The sequence below is a fragment of the Gregarina niphandrodes genome, assembly GCF_000223845.1.
Source record: "Gregarina niphandrodes unplaced genomic scaffold scaffold00032, whole genome shotgun sequence".
NCBI lineage: Eukaryota > Apicomplexa > Conoidasida > Eugregarinorida > Gregarinidae > Gregarina > Gregarina niphandrodes.
In genome coordinates, this window is record NW_011645801.1 from 60,492 (window position 1) to 79,051 (window position 18,560).

General features: G+C 52.4%; 11 protein-coding genes across 11 annotated transcripts; 8 read left to right on the forward strand and 3 right to left on the reverse strand.

The window, feature by feature from the left end:
• Positions 1-351: 351 nt before the first annotated feature.
• On the reverse strand, positions 352-867 carry GNI_128610 (hypothetical protein; the record flags this gene model as incomplete). Its single annotated transcript, XM_011133780.1, has 1 exon — positions 352-867. A coding segment is annotated over one exon (516 nt), but the record flags the coding sequence as incomplete, so codon positions are not given.
• Positions 868-931: 64 nt separating this feature from the next.
• GNI_128620 (40S ribosomal protein S20) lies at positions 932-1,446 on the forward strand (the record flags this gene model as incomplete). Its single annotated transcript, XM_011133781.1, has 2 exons — positions 932-1,049; positions 1,190-1,446. 2 exons carry the CDS (start codon positions 932-934, stop codon positions 1,444-1,446), a joined length of 375 nt encoding a protein of 124 aa, XP_011132083.1.
• Positions 1,447-1,776: 330 nt separating this feature from the next.
• Positions 1,777-4,662, forward strand: GNI_128630 (alanyl-tRNA synthetase; the record flags this gene model as incomplete). Its single annotated transcript, XM_011133782.1, has 1 exon — positions 1,777-4,662. The coding sequence occupies one exon, from the start codon at positions 1,777-1,779 to the stop codon at positions 4,660-4,662; it is 2,886 nt and encodes a 961-aa protein (XP_011132084.1).
• Positions 4,663-5,820: 1,158 nt separating this feature from the next.
• On the reverse strand, positions 5,821-6,368 carry GNI_128640 (signal recognition particle 14 kDa protein; the record flags this gene model as incomplete). Its single annotated transcript, XM_011133783.1, has 2 exons — positions 5,821-6,092; positions 6,269-6,368. 2 exons carry the CDS (start codon positions 6,366-6,368, stop codon positions 5,821-5,823), a joined length of 372 nt encoding a protein of 123 aa, XP_011132085.1.
• A 266-nt stretch (positions 6,369-6,634) lies between these two features.
• GNI_128650 (putative zinc finger protein) lies at positions 6,635-9,257 on the reverse strand (the record flags this gene model as incomplete). The annotated part of the gene is made up of 2 exons (XM_011133784.1): positions 6,635-8,763; positions 9,059-9,257. The coding sequence occupies 2 exons, from the start codon at positions 9,255-9,257 to the stop codon at positions 6,635-6,637; spliced, it is 2,328 nt and encodes a 775-aa protein (XP_011132086.1).
• A 299-nt stretch (positions 9,258-9,556) lies between these two features.
• GNI_128660 (hypothetical protein) lies at positions 9,557-10,109 on the forward strand (the record flags this gene model as incomplete). The annotated part of the gene is made up of 2 exons (XM_011133785.1): positions 9,557-9,753; positions 9,788-10,109. 2 exons carry the CDS (start codon positions 9,557-9,559, stop codon positions 10,107-10,109), a joined length of 519 nt encoding a protein of 172 aa, XP_011132087.1.
• Positions 10,110-10,892: 783 nt separating this feature from the next.
• On the forward strand, positions 10,893-12,218 carry GNI_128670 (putative transmembrane protein; the record flags this gene model as incomplete). Its single annotated transcript, XM_011133786.1, has 1 exon — positions 10,893-12,218. The coding sequence occupies one exon, from the start codon at positions 10,893-10,895 to the stop codon at positions 12,216-12,218; it is 1,326 nt and encodes a 441-aa protein (XP_011132088.1).
• Positions 12,219-12,598: 380 nt separating this feature from the next.
• GNI_128680 (inhibitor of apoptosis-promotor Bax1) lies at positions 12,599-13,495 on the forward strand (the record flags this gene model as incomplete). The annotated part of the gene is made up of 2 exons (XM_011133787.1): positions 12,599-12,613; positions 12,665-13,495. 2 exons carry the CDS (start codon positions 12,599-12,601, stop codon positions 13,493-13,495), a joined length of 846 nt encoding a protein of 281 aa, XP_011132089.1.
• A 962-nt stretch (positions 13,496-14,457) lies between these two features.
• On the forward strand, positions 14,458-16,011 carry GNI_128690 (calcium-binding EGF domain protein; the record flags this gene model as incomplete). Its single annotated transcript, XM_011133788.1, has 1 exon — positions 14,458-16,011. One exon carries the CDS (start codon positions 14,458-14,460, stop codon positions 16,009-16,011), a length of 1,554 nt encoding a protein of 517 aa, XP_011132090.1.
• An 8-nt stretch (positions 16,012-16,019) lies between these two features.
• On the forward strand, positions 16,020-17,573 carry GNI_128700 (hypothetical protein; the record flags this gene model as incomplete). The annotated part of the gene is made up of 1 exon (XM_011133789.1): positions 16,020-17,573. The coding sequence occupies one exon, from the start codon at positions 16,020-16,022 to the stop codon at positions 17,571-17,573; it is 1,554 nt and encodes a 517-aa protein (XP_011132091.1).
• Positions 17,574-17,628: 55 nt separating this feature from the next.
• Positions 17,629-18,502, forward strand: GNI_128710 (inhibitor of apoptosis-promotor Bax1; the record flags this gene model as incomplete). Its single annotated transcript, XM_011133790.1, has 3 exons — positions 17,629-17,688; positions 17,728-18,122; positions 18,190-18,502. 3 exons carry the CDS (start codon positions 17,629-17,631, stop codon positions 18,500-18,502), a joined length of 768 nt encoding a protein of 255 aa, XP_011132092.1.
• Positions 18,503-18,560: the final 58 nt, after the last annotated feature.

Genomic DNA, 18,560 nt, shown 5'->3' on the forward strand with positions numbered 1-18,560 from the left:
TTGCTTGGAAGTTCCTTGCTTGGAAGTTCCTTGCCCGGCAGTTCCTTGCCCGGCAGTTCCTTGCCCGGGAGTGCCTTGCCCGGCAGCTCCTTGCCCGGGAGTGCCTTGCCCGGCAGTTCCTTGCCCGGGAGTGCCTCGCGCTGGAGGTTGCTGCTCTTCGGTTGCGGCCGTCTTCATCTCCATCTCTTGTGCCGCTCTCTTAGGCGAAGTGGCATCCGGATCGGACGCAAGAGAGAAGCTGGGCCAAATCACAGCCGGTCTTGGAACACTTGGGTAAATCACTGCCGGTCGCCCGTCCATGCTAAAGGGTGGTACAGTCGGGTGTGCAATTCCGCCAGCTAAGGCGCCCACTTGGTCGACGGTGGTGCGCTTGTTGTGTGTCTGCGGTTCGGTGCTGCCCGAATGAATGCCGGCACCGCTCCCTGGTTCCGCAGTCCATGGTACCGTAGACCCCACAGCGGTTGAGAGTTGCCCAGCCGGGACTTTGGACTTGGGAGGTAGCTCTCTTTCCTCGTCGGAAATGAGGACTTGGATGTCGTCGTCCTCCGAGCCAGAGCCCGAGTCCGTGCCCATCCTCTGCCGGGGCGGAGCTTGGTGGAAGTATCTGCGGAGAGGTGGTCTGCCCCGGGGTTTAGAGAAAGCGCGTTCAGAGTCGGAGGGCGGAGCTTCTGCACGGTGCAACGCGTTGTGGTCTTCGAAGACGTGAGGAATCGCGCCGAGACGTTCCTGCAGCTGTTGGTTGGCGGACTGTTGCGTGGCATGGCGGTCGCTACGGTAAAGCGGGATGCCGGACTTGACACTGATGCCTGCGCCAGTAATGAAGCACACACGTTTGCTCTGGACGGCTCGCTGCAGTGCTTCCAGCATCTCAGAGACGAAACGGGATGTGTCTATTTTTTTCGGCCCGCGCTGAGTTTGAGTCAGCTCTTTCATGTCCAGCTACCAAAAGAAGTTCCAGCAGGAGTCGGCTCATCCGGACGCGCAACCCGAACCCGAGCAACGCATCCGTCTCACCCTCCACTCCACTGACTTGAAGGCCATCGAAAGAGGTACGACGACTCCACACCTAACCTTGCTGGCACACCTTGACGGGCTATATCACCCGCAGGCTAGTCCAGCATAGCCTTCCCCGGCCTTCAGCACGCATGGCCCCGGCTATTCCCACCTTGCCCAATGTTTTTCGCTTTAGTATGCACTGACTTCGTGCGGGCAGCTCAGACCAAGAAATTCAAGACTTGCGGCCCAGTCCGTCTCCCCGTCCGCAAGCTTCGCATCACCACCCGCAAGACCCCTTGCGGCCAGGGTTCCAAGACCTGGGACAAATTCGAACTTAGGATGTATAAGAGGATCATTGACATCTTCGGCACCTCCGCCCAACTCAACTCCATCTCCAACTTGGCTCCCGTGGAACACAACGTCGATGTCGAAGTCGTGCTCTGCGAATAAACACTTTTTACGCCAACGACATACGCACTCGATTTGCCCCACCAATGACTGTGTCCCAACTCCTCCCCCTCATACTGTCCCATAGGACCAGGTACGTACGTACCAAAGAAAAGGTTGCCCTTTCACGCAGGTTGCCCTTTCACGTAGGTTGCCCTTCCTCCCTCTCTCTCGACCGGGTGTTTCTGTACTCAAATTTTTCGGCGAAGATGGCCCCCAAAAGTAGGAGAACGGACACTGAGATGGAGGGACCCGGGCTACAGCACCATGATACAGCCCTACAGCACCAGCCCCAACCCGTAACCGCATGTTTGATATGTGGTAATTGTAGAGATGTCTTCTGCGGAGGCTCGTACTGCGTTCATAAGTTTTTTCGAGTCTCAAGGGCACAAGTTCTGGCGTTCTTCGCCGGTAGTTCCGTACAATGATCCTACGTTATTATTTGTGAATGCCGGGATGTGTCAGTACAAGCCGATATTCTTGGGTGATGCAGACTTGAATACGGAGTTTGGTCAGATGAAGCGTGCGTGTAATACGCAGAAGTGCATTCGTGCTGGTGGCAAGCACAATGATTTGGAGGACGTGGGTAAGGACGTGTACCACCACACGTTTTTCGAGATGTTGGGCAATTGGTCTTTCGGTGACTACTTTAAGGAGCTGGCAGTGGAGTTCGCTTGGAACTGCTTAACTCAGGTTTACAATCTGGAGCCAGCACGGCTGTATGCGACGTATTTTGGCGGAGACGAAAAGGCAGGCCTGCAGCCTGACCTTGAGGCGCGCGACTACTGGTTGAAATATTTGCCCGAGTCGCACGTGTTGCCTGGAAGCATGAAGGAAAATTTCTGGGAGATGGGCGAGACTGGACCTTGCGGACCCTGCTCGGAGCTGCACTACGATCGCATTGGCGGACGTGAGTGTCCTGAACTGGTTAACCAAGATGACCCAGATGTGCTGGAAATTTGGAACTTGGTCTTCATGCAATACAACCGCGAAAACTCCGGAAAACTCTCCCCACTTCCGCACCCATGCGTTGATACAGGCATGGGTCTGGAGCGGCTGGTTAGTGTTCTCAATGATCTGCGGTCGAACTACGATACAGACCTGTTCACTTCGCTCTTCAAAAAAATTCACGAATTGTGTCCCGACGCTCCCAGAGAGTACACCGGCAAGGTGGGCAGCGAAGACCCAGAGAGAATTGACTTGGCCTACCGCGCGATTGCAGACCACATCCGGACCCTGAGCATCGCGATTGCGGACGGCGCCATTCCATCCAACGACGGTCGCGGCTACGTGTTGCGACGAATCTTGCGAAGGGCGGTTCGGTATGGCCGCCAGGTGCTGAATGCTCCGAAGACGGGCACCTGGTTTAGCCAGTTGGCCGGCACTGTTATTGAAAGTTTAGGGGAGGCGTTCCCGGAGTTGCGGGAGAAGTCTGAGAAGATCGTGGAAGTCATTTCGTGCGAAGAGCAGCAATTCAACCGGACGCTGGACCGTGGTACGGCGCTGTTTAAGAAGGCCATAAAGAACCTGAAGCCAGGGGACATGGTAACGGGTGTGGTTAGTTTCGAGTTGTTTGCAACGTACGGTTTCCCGGTGGACTTGACGGAAGTGATGTGTGAGGAGCAGCGGCTCAAGTTAGACCTGGAGGGATTCGAGAAGGCGATGGAGGCTCACCACCTGGCCTCGGATGGTGGCAACGCCAAGAAGCTTGTCCAGCATCTGACGCCGGAACAGATTCACCGACTGAAGACTGAGTTCGACGTGGAGCCGACGGACGACTCTCACAAATATGTGTGGGATGCAGACCACGGGAAAGGGGAGCCGATGGAGGTGGAGGTTAAGGCCATTTTCGACGGGCATGATTTTGCTCCAAGTTGTAAGTCGAGTGCGGGTGGCGAGTTGTTTGTGGTGTTCGATCGCACGTGCTTCTATGCGGAATCGGGCGGTCAAGTTGGCGACAAGGGTTATGCAACGGGAGATGGTATTGATCTGGTGGTGGAAGACACTCGTAAGGTGGGTGGTTATGTGTTGCATTTGGGTCGGTTGAATGACGGGGAGTTGAAGGTGGGTGACAAGTTAACTTTGGTGAATGATTTTGAGCGTCGTGGTGAGATTGCAAAGAACCATACTGGTACACATGTGTTGAACTGCGCATTACGTTCTATTCTGGGCGAGGATTGTAATCAAGCGGGTTCCATTGTGGAGCCAAAGAAATTACGATTTGATTTTACTTCACAGAAGGCTCTGACGCAAGAACAAATTTCTGAATTGGAAGGTACGGTGAGGCGCATAATCCACGACGAGCACGATGTTGACGTTGCTGAAGTCCCGTTGGTGCAGGCACAGGGTATACGAGGTGTGCGATGCATGTTCGGTGAGAATTATCCAGACCCTGTACGCGTGGTATCAGTTGGGGCCAAAATTCCGGATTTAGTGAGCGGTGCGGCAAGTGGTGAGGGTGATGTGACGGTGGAATTCTGTGGTGGTACACATTTGAATAATTCGCGTGCAATTGAGGAGTTTGTAGTCATCAGCGAAGAGTCCATTGCCCGCGGGATCCGAAGAGTTGTTGCCGTCACGGGTCCGACGGCGCATTCGGCTGTGGCTGATGGCGCAGACCTGAGTACTCGTGTCCATGCATTGGTTAGTAAAGGCGCGGAACACGCCAGCCGGAACGATATAAGTGCTATGAAGGATTATGTGAACAGCCGTCGTGAAAATGTCGGTCTGCTCGTCCGCAAAGAGTGTGTGGATTTGCTGGACAAACTCACACAAGAAAAAGCCAAACTGACTAAAATCCTTGCTAAGCAACGCAAAGAACTAGCCGTGCTCAAAGCCGACGAATGTGTACAAATGCTCATAGCCGGTCAATACCGCTGGAGCGTTATCGTCGAAGACAGCCTTGGTGGTGACGTTAAAGCCATGGAAGAATTCACTAATAGGTTCCAAGATACTCTCGCCGTCCCTCTCATCTTACTCTCCACTGAACCCGAAACGCAAACACCCGCCGTCATGGCCACCGTCCCTAAGAGCAACCCACTAAATGCCGCTGAGTGGCTCCAAAAAGCCGCAGACGGCATGACGTGTAAGTCCGGCGGCAAACCTGCCACTGCCAGAGGCACCATCTCCGCAGGCTACGACCAAACCAAGTGGACCAGACAGGCCTTCGATTACGCTTCCAACAACACACAAGCAGCCAAACACACAGATACACAATAGTGACTCCATCGCACACAGCACTGTGACGTGCGTGTGCAAACAGCAGCGATCACTGTGACATGCGTGTGAACACACAGCAGTGATCGCACAGCAGTGATCGCACAGCAGTGATCGCACAGCAGTGATCGCACAGCAGCAAACGGAACGCTCCCGGTAATCTGTCGCATCCCGTAATCTGTCGCATCGGAGTAACGCATCGAACATGGGGTCATCCTTTTTGGTAAAAAGTGAAAAGCTACAAACGCGGCAACATCGGCCGTAGTAGCAACAGCGACCGGACAATCCGTGCTGCCACAGGGCAACTCTTTGTAAAACCATCTTTATAGTTTCGCACTCTAGCCGCTCTGTAAGACACTTGGCCGCTACACTTGGCCGCTCTGCAAGACACTTGGCCATTCCGTAAGCGACGCTCGACGTTCTGCACGGCCACTCGACCGAACATGATTCCTGGTCATCCGATACCATCGTCGTAGGACAACGAATTCAGTACATTCGCAGAGAGTAATCAGTTGGGCATCATCCCAGCAATTTGATAGGAGCCGCGGTTGCTGTATGGATTTGGTTGTACGACTGGGGTAACTTGCTGTGCTGGTGCTTTGTGGGCAGGGTGGATAGCCATGAGTCCTGGACCCTGCGGCATCCTCGCGAATTGCGGTTGAACATATTGTGGTTGGACATAGTGATGTGGCTGAACAAACTGCGGACGAGGAGCAAAATGAGGGTGAGCCGCGACATGGTTGACCGGGGGCTGGCCGAAGTACTGATGCCCAAGGTCCGGGGGCCGGTAGAGTTTCTGCCGAGTGCTGCGGCGTCTCCGTCTGGGAGCCGGGTCGTCGTCGGCCCGGATGAAGTACAGTACCAAGCAAACCAGAGCAACTGCAAAGCCCGCCAATAAGAACGGATGCAGACCGTAGCCCGGCCGGACTGGCTGGCGATCATACGGGTGACTGTTCAACAAACCGAATTGTCCTAACACGCCGTTCTGGCGCTGCTGATACTCCGCGGGATACATCCGAGCTGTGTTCGATATCGCACCTCCGCGCCACACACCCTGCCCAGCACCCCCACCCGACTCGGCCTAACTCCATTCTTCACACACTTTGGGCATCACGCTCTAACCGTCATATGTTAGGCGTCATATCCTTAGGCGTCATATCCTTAGGCGTCAGTTGGTGAAGCAGGCTCCTCGTCCTCCTCTGTATCGGAGTCTTTCATCTCCTGTCGGCTCTTGCGCAAAATGCGTATTTGATTGACGCGTTTCCGTCCTGGTTTTGCCACGTGTATTTTTCGCAAGTGCTTCTCCAATTCAACAAACAGATCTGATAATCCTTTGATGAATTTTTCCACATCCTCCTTCGCCACCAATGTCGAATACCGTTTGGAACTTGTCTTAGCTCGAATCATTGCGTACTGCTTACTACCGACCACACCTGCAATATTACTCATGAGGTATCGCCCACTATTTTCCCACTTCTTCGCATCACTTCTGTCCCCATCTTGTACCGTAGGACGGGTGTCACGTCATCAACCGCGGATATTAGCCATGGTACCGGCCATGGTTGTTAACGACTACCTACACCTCAACCTACACCTCGTTACTGCTTACTAGATTTGACTGTAAGCCATATTGAGTTCTGAGGTCTGTGGCCATTAGATACGAACGATTTGACTTTTTCCAGGAACTGGTCCTGATTAAGAATTCCCATTTTAAAAAAGACATACAAAATGATTACTGCGGAAATCTTAAATGAACAAGTTATACTCTAACAGGACGGCCACAATGTAATAGCAGGATGCACCGGGGGGGGGGGGGACAAACAAGAGCGGGGGGGGGGGACAAACAAGAGCGGGGGGGGATACACCAGAGGGGGGGGGGGTTTAAGTGTCTTGGAGATCCTGCGGCTTTGAATGTAGACTTACGAATCTCAATAATAATTTAGTTACAATACAAATAAGAGAAATGCAGAAAGGCTTATTTTAGAGTATCTTCGTAGAGTGGTGTCTCCCCCTCGTTGATAAGGAATTCGTTGAGTTTCGCAGCCAAGCGATCTAAGTCGCATTCAGGCGCGGAATTTCTTTGTTCCCACATTTGCTGTTGTTTGAAGTTCGGTACAAACGCGCTATACCGATGCTGGCCTAACGGTCTAGCGCCTAACGGTCTTGGATCCACACCATCTAACGGTGTTCCGCCGAACGAACTTCCACCGAAAGAACCTACTGGTATCATTGCGTCTTCTAGCACGGGCACAAACCCGTAGCCGTCAGTTGCGGCGTTCTCCGCTTGCGAAGCAGATCCCGTTCGCGGCGCAGGGGGTCTTGGCAAAACGGATTGCCCCGGTGTCCGTCCACCGTGAGGCTTCTTCCCAAACGATCCCGTAGATCTCGAGGTCGGCGACCTAGCAGCAGGAGGTGACGCAAACGGCGACGACCCAGACGGCGACGACCCAGACGGCGACGACCTAGACGGCGACGACCTAGACGGCGACGACCTAGACGGCGACGACCTAGACGGCGACGACCCACTGGTTTGTAATGCTGCTGCCGAGCAGTTCTGCATTAACGACTGCAAATCTAAAGTACCCGAAGCAGCGGATGTTGGATACCCGACACCGTCGAGGAACGGTTGCACATCCGCCAGATTGTGAGATTGAGACTGGGACATGTTAGTCGACTGAGACGTACTGGTCGACTGGGACGCGTTCACGTATAACGGAGAACCCACCGCCGTAGAGTCCCACTCGCCACCCGTGGCTTGCTGCAAAAGCTCGCTTGACTTTTTCGCCAAGTCTCGAGCAACCTCAGCAAGCCTAAGCGCTTCCAAGTAGGCGATCCTGCGGTCAGATGAATCCCCACCTGCATCACGTGGGGCAGGCCCCCCGCGTTGTGGAGCCCCCCGCTGCGGAGTCTCCCCTGCGTGAGCAGCAAACGGTCCTCCCCGAAGGGCAGCGGTCATCTGGTGACTCACGGGTTTATTCGTGCGATTGTTTGAGTCCTTGCTCATCATATGATTGTTTAAGTAGACGATCTCCCCTCCGTCGGCGTGTAGGTAGTCATCATGCGCTCGGACACTAGGATGCCCTTTGTTCTGTCCCTTGCTCTGTTTGAGTGATGGGTGACCTTTGGTCGCCCACTTATCCTCTTTTAGATTGAACTCTCGTTTGTCCTTCTTATGAGGTCCGGATCTCAACGAAGCATTGTCTCCCCCAGAGGCTATGCGGTCGCCAGCGACATCGGATTTTTTGGACAGACTCATCGACGACGTCGTACTACTTTGACTTCCGGCTTCATTTCCACTCGTTCTAATATGACCAGTGGGATGGGCACTTGTGCCGCGGGACTTTTTGGAAGGCAACATCGCCGCAAAGGACGAGGAACTAACACAGAACGTCACCGTGGGCGTTCGCTCAGGCGGCTTCTCATCCGGCGGTGGCATGCCCTCTATATCCCTGATACCAGAAGTCAGCTTGCCCTTCCTCTCACCTGCCCTGCCGCCGCTCGATCTTTTCTTACATACGCTGGCCTGCTTTCCAGCAGACTTGTCCACACCACCTGACCTGTCCACCACACCCCCACTATTCGGGAGGGGAGATGTCGTGGAGAAAGGAGCGGTCGTCGGGAAGGGAGTGACATCGCCCAGGTCTATTTCCGGCCGCACCACCTCCGCATCTGGCAGTGTGGCCGGAGTGTCGGGTGCGACCGACATTGCGGTAGGTGTTTGGTCCGGACTGTCGGGGTGCGGTACCATCATGAGGTCCTCCGCGTCGTCCTCCTCATCGCTCGCAGTGCCCATGCGATTGTTGCTGGATGTGCGCGTCGTGCTAGACGCGATGCAGCCCATCTCGTCGGGTGCAGGCCGCAACTCCGATTCGCCGTGGGCGTGTCTGCACAAGTCCCCCTTCGTGCAGCCGCCCTGTTGCCAGAAGTGGCACAACTTCGTCTTGTAGTAGTCATGAGTGAACCTCAACTCCTGTCTTCCATGCGCGAATTTACAATCCGTCGTAGTGCAGCTACCATTCAACCAGTCCTGACAAAGACGAGTCTTAAGCAGATTCGGGGCCCTCTTTAGCTCATCCTTAGTGTCTACACACATGCCAACCATATCTCCAACAACACGCCCCGGACCCAGGTAGCTATTTGCAAGCAGGCAGCAACCCGCAAGCATGCAGCAACCCGCAAGCAGGCAGCAACCCATGAACCTCATCCTACACGTCCCGTCCCCATAAACCTCATCCCACATGTCCCGTCCCCATAAACCTCATCCCACACGTCCCGTCCCCCTACCAGCAATGACCTAGGCCGGAGCTGACCCCAGACCAGCATTGGGCCCCGATTCGAACGTGCGCAAGACAGGATCATGCGCACGCACGTGCGACATCTCGCGCGCACGCGTACTTACGAGCATAGGTGCAATTAGCACCCTTGGTACAGGCCCCTCGCTGATGGAATACACACATTCTGGTATTAATAAACCGATTGCTGTCCGACGTGTCGGAGCTGGCTCGACTTTTATTAATGATGTCGTCCGTACACCGCTCACCAACCAGCCGAGCGGTTGTGTAGTACGTAGATGACACGTCAGACCGGAATTCAGACATAGAACGAAAAATAAATTATGATCCAAAGTTTTACACTCATTTGTAAAAGACGACCACCGTATCTGGACGCATCAGAAATCAAGTCTATCTTTCAGAAGTGTACATAATTCTAGCACACAATTCTAGCACACCAACAATCCTACCCTAGCAACAATCCTACCCTACCAACAATCCTACCCTACCACTACTCTATTCCGGCCGGGCCCACCCTGATTAGCTAATTTAATTTCGTACTTTATTTAGATGGACCCCTAGCCGGAGAAGGGATCAGATTCCCAAGCGAAAAAAAGGATCTTCGTATGTTCATTGATTATAAATCTCTTAAATCAGCCAAGGCAGCTTTCAAAGGACTACATAAAAGGACCGTTCCGGAGCTCACAACTCACAAATTTGAGTTAGAATGGTCAGCGATTACTAAAAAGGCCGTGGCAGATCTATCTATGAAAATCAAACAGCAGAAACAAGAAGAGGAACAAAAAAGAGCTGCCGAACAAAGGTAAAATTTATTACCACACCATCTATGTCCGTAGAGAGAAAGAAGAAGAGGAGGAATTATTTGGTGTAGATGATCAACCTAAAAGTGATCCACCTAGCGCAAGATCAAATCTCATAACTGACTTATTAATTAACAACGAGACAAATACAGAAGCACCTGTTACTCTGGAGCCCATAACGGTTTCCTCTCTGGTTCAAAGTGTATGCAGTGCTTTTAATTTGGATACTCAGGAAAACAAAATTTATGGTGATTTGAGGGATGCTTTCTTACAAGGATTTACATTAAGCGAGCAAGCACATACCGTAGTCTTTGATTTTATGTCTGTTCCTTGTCTTGCGGCCACTCATCGAGTCTAATACACACTCTCATCGATCAGAGTCTTACATGCTGCACGGCTACTATGCGTCTCTTACTGGTGAAGGACTTATGCAAACAAAATTATCCGTGCATCGACCGAGTAGGATGCATCCCGCGGCGCCAATCATTGAAAGGCCGTATGTTCTGTTAGGGTCGAGCTCGCTACTCGTTAGGGTCGAGTGAGTCTGCTCACGCACGGAACGACGATAGGGGACGTGTCCTTTGGGGCGTTCGCACCTGGGGGTGTGTGCGTCTAGGATCCACGAAAAGGACCGGAAGCGTTTAGCAAGCTTTTTTCGTGGATCCGAATTCCGTGGATCCGAATTCCGTGGATCCGAATTCGTCATACCAATCAGCGGGCTAAGATGTTGCGGTTCCGGACCTGGCCATTAAAATGTTCCGTAATTCTTCCCGCCCCACTGGGGAAGAACTCCGGCGTAGGTTTGTTGGGCTCTCCGCCACTGGGAAAGGCCTCGTAGGAAGGAGGGAGATCTCTTTGGGTTGGTAGCATTTTCTGGAGTCCTGGTTTCAACCCGTGAAAACGTCTCTCCCTAGTGATGCGCCTAGTGATGCGCTGCAAACGTGCGCGTGTTGTCCCAAATATGCCCGATGTTTTTTATGTCCCAAAAGACGTTCGTACTGGGACCAACTCAGACGAGAACCAGCACTAGCGATCCTCCCATATCAGGACAATCCTCGCCGGTACCTTCTTTACGCGAGGTTCTGGTCTCGCGGCCTTTGAGGAACGGGGTCTCGCGGGTTCTCGGGACATAAAAAAAATCATGAACCCTGGGAATAGCTCACCAGACGACGAGCAAAGTGATCACGGTTCTCTACCTCCGGCCTTGGCCGATTATCTTCATGTAACCGTAGGGCATACGGTAAAGAATTCGGTTCCTAGTTTTGCGGGAAACAAGTTGACTGTCACGGCCATTAGGAACACCGGCCGAAACCTCGGGTACATACTTGGCTTGGTGGTTGGTGGAGATTGCTATAAGGCGGCGTTGCTTGAAGAGATTGAAACGCAGAACAGGACACTGCCATTACCTGCTGACCTCTACATGGCGTCTCGCCTTCTGCTCTTTATATACGTCGACGAAAAAACTGACGCGGTGACTAAGACCAGCAAGCGGGCCTGGCAGAGCAGTACTCTATCGGCCGTTGCTGTCAATGTGGACTGGCTCGAGCGTCTGGGTCAAACCGCGGCTATCGAGCAAATGAAAGTGAACGGGGCGCATTTTTCGGGCTCTGTTTTCACGCGCCATTTACACTACGAGGTCGATGTTGCCTCTTTAATAGCTGCTGGAGCCGCGGTTCAGTACCGGTTCCACTCACCTGGGGAGCTAACCGCACCTCTTTCTGAGCGGTTCAAGGTCATGATGGATTGCAATATGTTCGATAAACCTTTTGATAGATCATTCAAGGAGTGGATGCAAAACCACGAAAATCCGGACAGCTGCGTGTCTCAGCGTTACTTCAGGTTACCGGCCCGTCCTGGTACGGTGATCGGATTGCCGCGAGGAGACTCGAGGATCGTTGAAGCTTCAGCGTTTCGGACACTGGGGTCAGAAACTGGCTCTTGGCCGGCGTTGGATCGAGTGGTTGAAACAATTGAGTCTTTTTGTGCAACAACGCAGGTCGCTGAAGACCCTGCTTGTCCGGGTGTGGGTACTGCTGCGGCGATCCAGGAGTCTCTACAGCAAACGCCTGTTGAGCAGGGTTCTTCTCCTTTCGAGGGAATGCAAATGCCGGGAAGGCCGAATATTTCGGCGGTGTGTCCGAGGAAATCGTTTGCGATTGCCGTGGTGGAGGAGACTATCCGTGCCTGGGATTATACGTATGGCGTCCCCGCAGACCGGCTGGCACAAATAAGGAAAGCAAAGATCTTGCGTCGGGGACTGACTAGCTGGCGGACGACTCGTTTCAAGGACTTGGGCTTGTTGACAACGATACCGGAAAAGGCCGTCAGGCCAGCAACGACGTTTGGCGTGTTGACACACATGGCCATGAAGGTAGCCAACTACCGAACAGAATATTCAGATTTTTCGGGGATCGTGTGTTGTGCTGTGGTGAATGTTATGCTCTTTTTATTGCACGTTTATGGTTAGAGGGAACGGGTTTGGCGCTGTATTTTTCTCGGATTTCGAACTCAACAATCATTTGACAATCGCCTGAGTCGCTAGCTGCGCTTCATCCCGATAACTACATGGATCTTTTTTCAACCCCGGCATAGACCGTCTTGAGTACACGCCAGATATGGCCCTAAATCATCTGGTTGTGTAGTCTGCCCATGAACCATCGAAACAAAGTGTTGTCGCGGTAATGACAGTAATTCGTCAGCTAAGCAACAATATGGGTAACAATATTTCGCAGCTTAATCAGCTTGTTATCCAGTTTCTTCTTGTTCTAGCTGCTTTTGTTGGGTTCGCTGACCAAGTGTATTTTAGTCCAGTTTGGTGGATTAGTGCACACGTGTGTGCAATAAAAAATGTACGACGAGCAGGTAAGCAGAAAATGCCCCATGACTGAACTCAATAACCGTATTTTGTCTTAGTACGAGACGGTTGCATCAAAAATAGATGCAAGGATTCGCCGAGACTTGATACGGAAGGTCTTCACGACGGTTTGCTACCAGTTGCTGGCGACGGCTTCCATTGTGGCCGCGACGGTGTATTTGATTCCCGCGGTGCTGGTTGCCAGGAATTTGAATCTCATGATGACGTTCGCTGGCGGTGCGTGGGGGGTGCTCTGGCTGCTTTTTACATGTTGCCCGTCTCTAAGCCGGAACCAGCCTTCAGGCAACATACTACTTGGAGTAGTGACTTTAATCCAGTCATTACTCCTCTCCGGAATTGTATTTGCTGAGGTGGTCGGAGGTTGGAGAGGCGTCCCCCAAGTGTACGGGTGGCCGCCGTCGCTTTCCGCATACGATATTGGATCCAGGCTATCTGGCGGTTCTGGCCATGCGCGAGTTCTAATGGTGCTCGTCGGAACGATTGCGGCGGTTATCGGAGCGACTGGTGCCGCGCACGGAATGCGCCACGCTCCGTTTCGCTGGTATCATGCTTTAATGGTCGGATCCCTCTGCTTTACACTACTGGGACTGTTGAAGATCATATTCCTGCGGGAACATGTTGCGTGGATCGCAATTGTCGAGGCGGGATTAGCGGGCATACTGTTTTGCGCCTACCTCGTCTTCGACGTTTGGCGGCTTCTCAAGAAAGGCACTCCGGATGTCGATAATCACGTTTTCCTAACCATGGCAATATATATGGACATTATTTACCTCTTCATAGAATTGCTGAGAATGCTCGCCGAGATCAGCGCAGCTGCAGAAGACAAGGAAAGAAATCGAAAGAACCGCTCGCGAGGCAGACGTTACTAAATCGTCACCCCGTCGAAATCATTAATGGGGTGGGCTGCGGAGATGCACCGCGGCGCGTCATTGGCGTCAAGCATCTCTCCGTGCATACTCTCTGATGACTACAGCTAGGACGCGTTTGTGCTTCGTTTTATTACTCCCTTTTTGTGTAATAATATTATTGGCGCGTCCATTTTTTCCGTCAAACATTCGTTCCGTGGTTGGCGGAATGGCAGCAAAACGTAACGCTGGTGGGAATTTTGGACACACTCTCGTATTAACAACCCCGTTGCTGTCCGAAGTCCGCCTCAGTCCGCCTGGTCGTCAGTGCTCCATCTAGACCACGTTGTCAGTGTGGGACCACGGAGCCGAGCAGCAACGCGGTACGCAGACGACGTCAGATCGCAAAGCACACATGAGTCTGAAAATAGCAATATGACTACCGTATACATTGTTTGAGTTGCAATAGTCAAGATCGTTGCAACCCGCCTACGAAACTGGAAGATAACAAGAGAGCGGCTGAAAAAAAATTGGACTATCATGAGAGCGCACCACTCGCAGTATAACCGCAGAGCGAAGGATGAATAGGAGCAGATGAAGGAGCAACCCACCTCAGGAAGTGACCCACCTGGCACAAACCCTAAATGTCATCATAGACCTACCGGCCACCCGCGAGGCCATTAGAGAACCAACTGTCTCCCTGGAACCCATCACAGATTGCTTTATGGATCAAAACATATGTGCTGCTTCAACTTGGATCCGGCCCCTCCTGAGAATGAGATATACAGAGATTCGAGGGCTGCTTCCTCACGAGGATTTCTGGAGGAGCAACACATGCCATAGTCTTCGATTTCATATCACTTTTCACGGTAGCGACCGCGGATCAAGTTTAATCGCGCGCGCACACACGCGTGTCCGAGCTGATGAAAGCCAGTCAGGGATTGCTTTTGTTAAAGGTGGCAGCCATTTTTCTTGCATGCGAGGCTATGGGTCTCCCCCTGGTCGGAGACCTATGCAAGAGAGATAATCCCTGCGTCGACTCAGCAACGTGCATCATAGATCCCGCGGCGCCAATCATTGGAAGGCCATTTTGCATATGTCCTCAAGGCTTCAGTGGCGACGGACGGAAAGATGGGGATGGCTGCCACGACATCGACGAGTGCATGGAACACGCTCATAGTTGCCTTCCCGAGTCTGAAAGATGTTTCAATACGTACGGCGCCTACGAATGTCATTGTAAGTCCGGATATGCTAAACGTCCTGGTGACCAGCACTGCAGGGACATCAACGAGTGCCTGGACGAATCTATATGTGGCGACAAGGGTGCCACCTGCGTTAATTTGCCAGGATCTTTCACTTGCGCTTGTTCGGATCCGCGGCAGGAATATTCTAATGGTCGGTGCGTGATTAAGGATTTCTGTGCTGACCCAGACTACAATAATTGCGACAAGAATTATGGAGTTTGCATAAATGGCGTGGATGGCGCGGAATGCTTGTGTAGGGAAGGTTTCCAGCTCGCTGATGATGGTGTCAGCTGCGTCGACATTGATGAGTGCCGGACTGGCGATCATAATTGTCCGCTAGATATTTCTGAGTGCGTGAATGAGAAGGGAAGTTACCGCTGCGAGTGCTCCGAGAAGAAGGGGTGGACGAATTCTGGTAGCTACGAGTGTGTTAACCTGAACGAATGTGAGGTGTACCCTGATGTTTGCGGGCCGGGCTTCGACTGTTGTCGAGATTTGCCTCCTCCTCGCAAATATCTCTGCAGCGAGGTACTTATGGGTTTCGAGGACCCCGATGAGGTCGCGGTGGAGGGTGTCCCTTCTTTACTGAATCCGCTTGCGATGATGAATTTTGGAGCGAATCAGGTACGAAAGTTTGTTCACAAAACCACAGAAGAGTTTCTGCCAAACATTTTCCCTGCAACCGGCTACCGGAATTTAAGAGTTACCCCGGAAATGGCGCTAGAGCAATCGCTGTCAATGCTGCCGGAGCAATACGAATACTTTGCCGGATCCATGCCTCGACGGTTGGGTGGGATGGCAGACCAAATGGTGAAGTACACGGTTGAGGCTGCTACGCATATTGTGCCCGCTCTGGCGCCGAATCATGATAAGGGGACATGTCCTTTCGGATTTGTAGATCTGAGACCGATAAAGAGGCGCGCAGCATTGAAGAAGGTCCCGGAGGCATCAAGCAAGCTTTTTTCATGGATCAAGGAGAATTCGCCAATTAAATTATACGACGTGGAGAATGTCGAGCCAGCGGCTGTTGCCGTAGGTCTGGCCCATAACGCTAAGAATCTGTTTGATCAAATGAGTGAATGGTACAAGGCACTGTCCGCGGTTCCTGCGGCCTTGGAAGGACATGCGGACCAAGTGACCGGGCGAATCAACATCCAAAAGGACATGGACCATTTGGTCAGTCTGGTTGGAAAGGCATCGCAGCCGTTTAAGGAGGCAATCAACACTGTGAAGGCCTGGATCCCGGAGGACCGTGCTGGGTCGAGCGACCTCACTGGATTACCCGTAGCAGTTTAATAAAAATTATGAAGAGCGGGATATCAAGCTCATCCGAGAGCGGCGAAGGGGTTTTCAAAGCTCTTTGCCAGTGCCTGGCGGATTACCTCCACGTGACAGTAGGGCATACCGTAGGAGGCCCCATTCCTACGTTCACCGGGAACGAATTGACCGTGACAGCTGTCAAGAACACCGAGCAGAACCTTGGGTATGCCCTCGGCTTAGTTGTGGACGGAGGCTCCTATAAAACAGCGTTGCTCAAGGAGATTGAGGCACGAAATAAGACTCTGCCGTTGCCTGCTGGCCTTTACACGGCATCTCGCCTTTTGCTGTTTATGTACGTCAACGAAGAGGCCGACGCGGTAACTAAGGCGAGTGAACAGGCTTGGCAAAGCAGCTCTCTCTCGGCAATCGCCATAAATTTGGACTGGCTCGAGCGCTTGGGTCAAAGCGCTGCTATCGAGCACACGAGGTTGAATCCGGTGCATTTTGCGAATTTGGTTTCCACGCGGCACCTGCATTATGAGGTGGACGTCGCTTCGTTGATCGCTGCTGGGGCCGCGGTTAAGTATCAGTTCCACACGCCCGCACAGCTGACCTTTCCTCTTTCGGACCAGTTTAAGGTGGTGATGGATTACAAGATGTTCGACGAGTCCTTTGAGAGCGTAGTCAATGTCAAGGAGTGGATTCAAAACGACGAAGGTCCGGACAGCTACGTGGCTCCGCGGTTCTTCAAGTTACCGGCGCGTCCTGGCACGGTGATCGGGTTGCCTCGAGGAGATTCGGAGATCGTTGAAGCTTCTGCGTTTTGGGAGCGAGACACGGTGGCCAGTTCAGGAGATTATTCCTGGCCGGAGCTGAACAAAGCGGTGGACAGCGTCAAGCCTTTCCAAACGACCGCACAAATCGCTGATGAAGAGCCAGTGTCTGCGCTCTCTGGTATGGTTCCCACACCGGCGGTCGAGAAATCTCACAAGCAGACGCAGCTTGATCGGACAGAGGAGGTACTTTCTGAATTGCTACCGCAAGCGCAGCAGGTGCCACCTGAGGAGGAGGATGACAGGAGCGTATCCGGCTCTGCGCAAGATTTGGCAGAGTGTATAGAGCTGCAAGACCCACGACGCTTCTCGGGTGACTTGTTTAAAGGATCTGGGTCTGACTGTGACGATGGCTCCAGTGCCTCCTCGTATGGAGGGTTGTTTGCATCAGAGTCGTCTCAGAGCGGGTCGAGCATTTTCGGGGGCTGTCCGGACGATTCGTTGGCAGCTGCAGTGATGGAGGAGACGGTCCGTGCGTGGGATTATACGTATGGCGTATCCATGGACCGACTGGCGCATATAAGAAAAGCGAAGATCCTTGGTCGGGGGTTGACTAATTGGCGGACAACGCGTACGAAGGATTTGGGGATGCTGACGACTACCCCGGAGGAGGCGTCACGCCCAGCGACGATGTTTGGAGTGTTGACACATATGGCTATGAAGGTGGCGAGTTACCGCGCTAGCTATTCTGATTTTTCATTCTGGTCAGCAGTGGAGATTGCGTGCTCCCTGATGGTGAACATCATTTTTGGTTTCCTCGGGTGATCTTGGATTCTCGGGTGATTAGAGAACCTACTTTGATGCTTTTTTAATTACAAAAATGCGACAAGCATATGACCCAGAGTCGCTCATTGCATTGCATGAGGACGATGAACCGAACGTGAGCAAACGGGCAGCGCGAGGATTGATTGTGGTTTAGTTAGATGGAGCGTACAAGATTGAAGCGCAGATGCGGAATGGGTTTGTGCGTAAGGTGTACGGAATCGTAGCGTGTCAAGTATTGTTGACTACGATTATCTCGGGCTACTTCACGTTGAATGAGCGGGCTCGCATCTGGTGTTTGGCTGGAAGCGGTCGATTCCTGTTTGGATTTCTGGGTATAGCGGCTTTTGGCTTGATCTTGGGGCTGGCTTGCGTGCCTAGCGCGAGGACGAAGTACCCTCTGAACATGGGCCTACTTTTCGCGCTGACAGTATGCATGAGCGCTACTGTTGCGAACGCGTGCGCATACGTGGCTGTCGCCGTGAACTCTGTAGTGGTATTAGAAGCTCTGGTGCTGACTTTGGTGGCAGTAGTGGGACTCACAATATTTGCGTAAGATCGATTGGGAGGGAACGATTGGGAGGGAACGATTGGGAGGTTGTTACTTATTCCTCTTTAGCATGCAAACCAAGTACGATTTGACATTCATGAATGGATTCTTAACTATCGGATTATGTGTTCTACTTGGCGTTGGTTTAGTTAGAATGATATGGCCGTCTTTACCCGGAGGAGACTTATTGATGAGCGGCGGTGGTGCAATAATATTCTCAGGTTATATTCTCGTCGACACCCAATTGCTAGTAGGCAATGGTGAGGTGCAATTATCGCCTGATGATTACATCGGAGCGGCCCTGAACATATATCTGGATATCATTAATCTTTTCATGTCCATTCTGCAGCTATTGGCTGCCTCTCAAGACAATTCATCATGACCTCACTCAAGACGACCCACTTTGTAAATCCCAGACCCGAGTTGTAATTGAGCTAGGG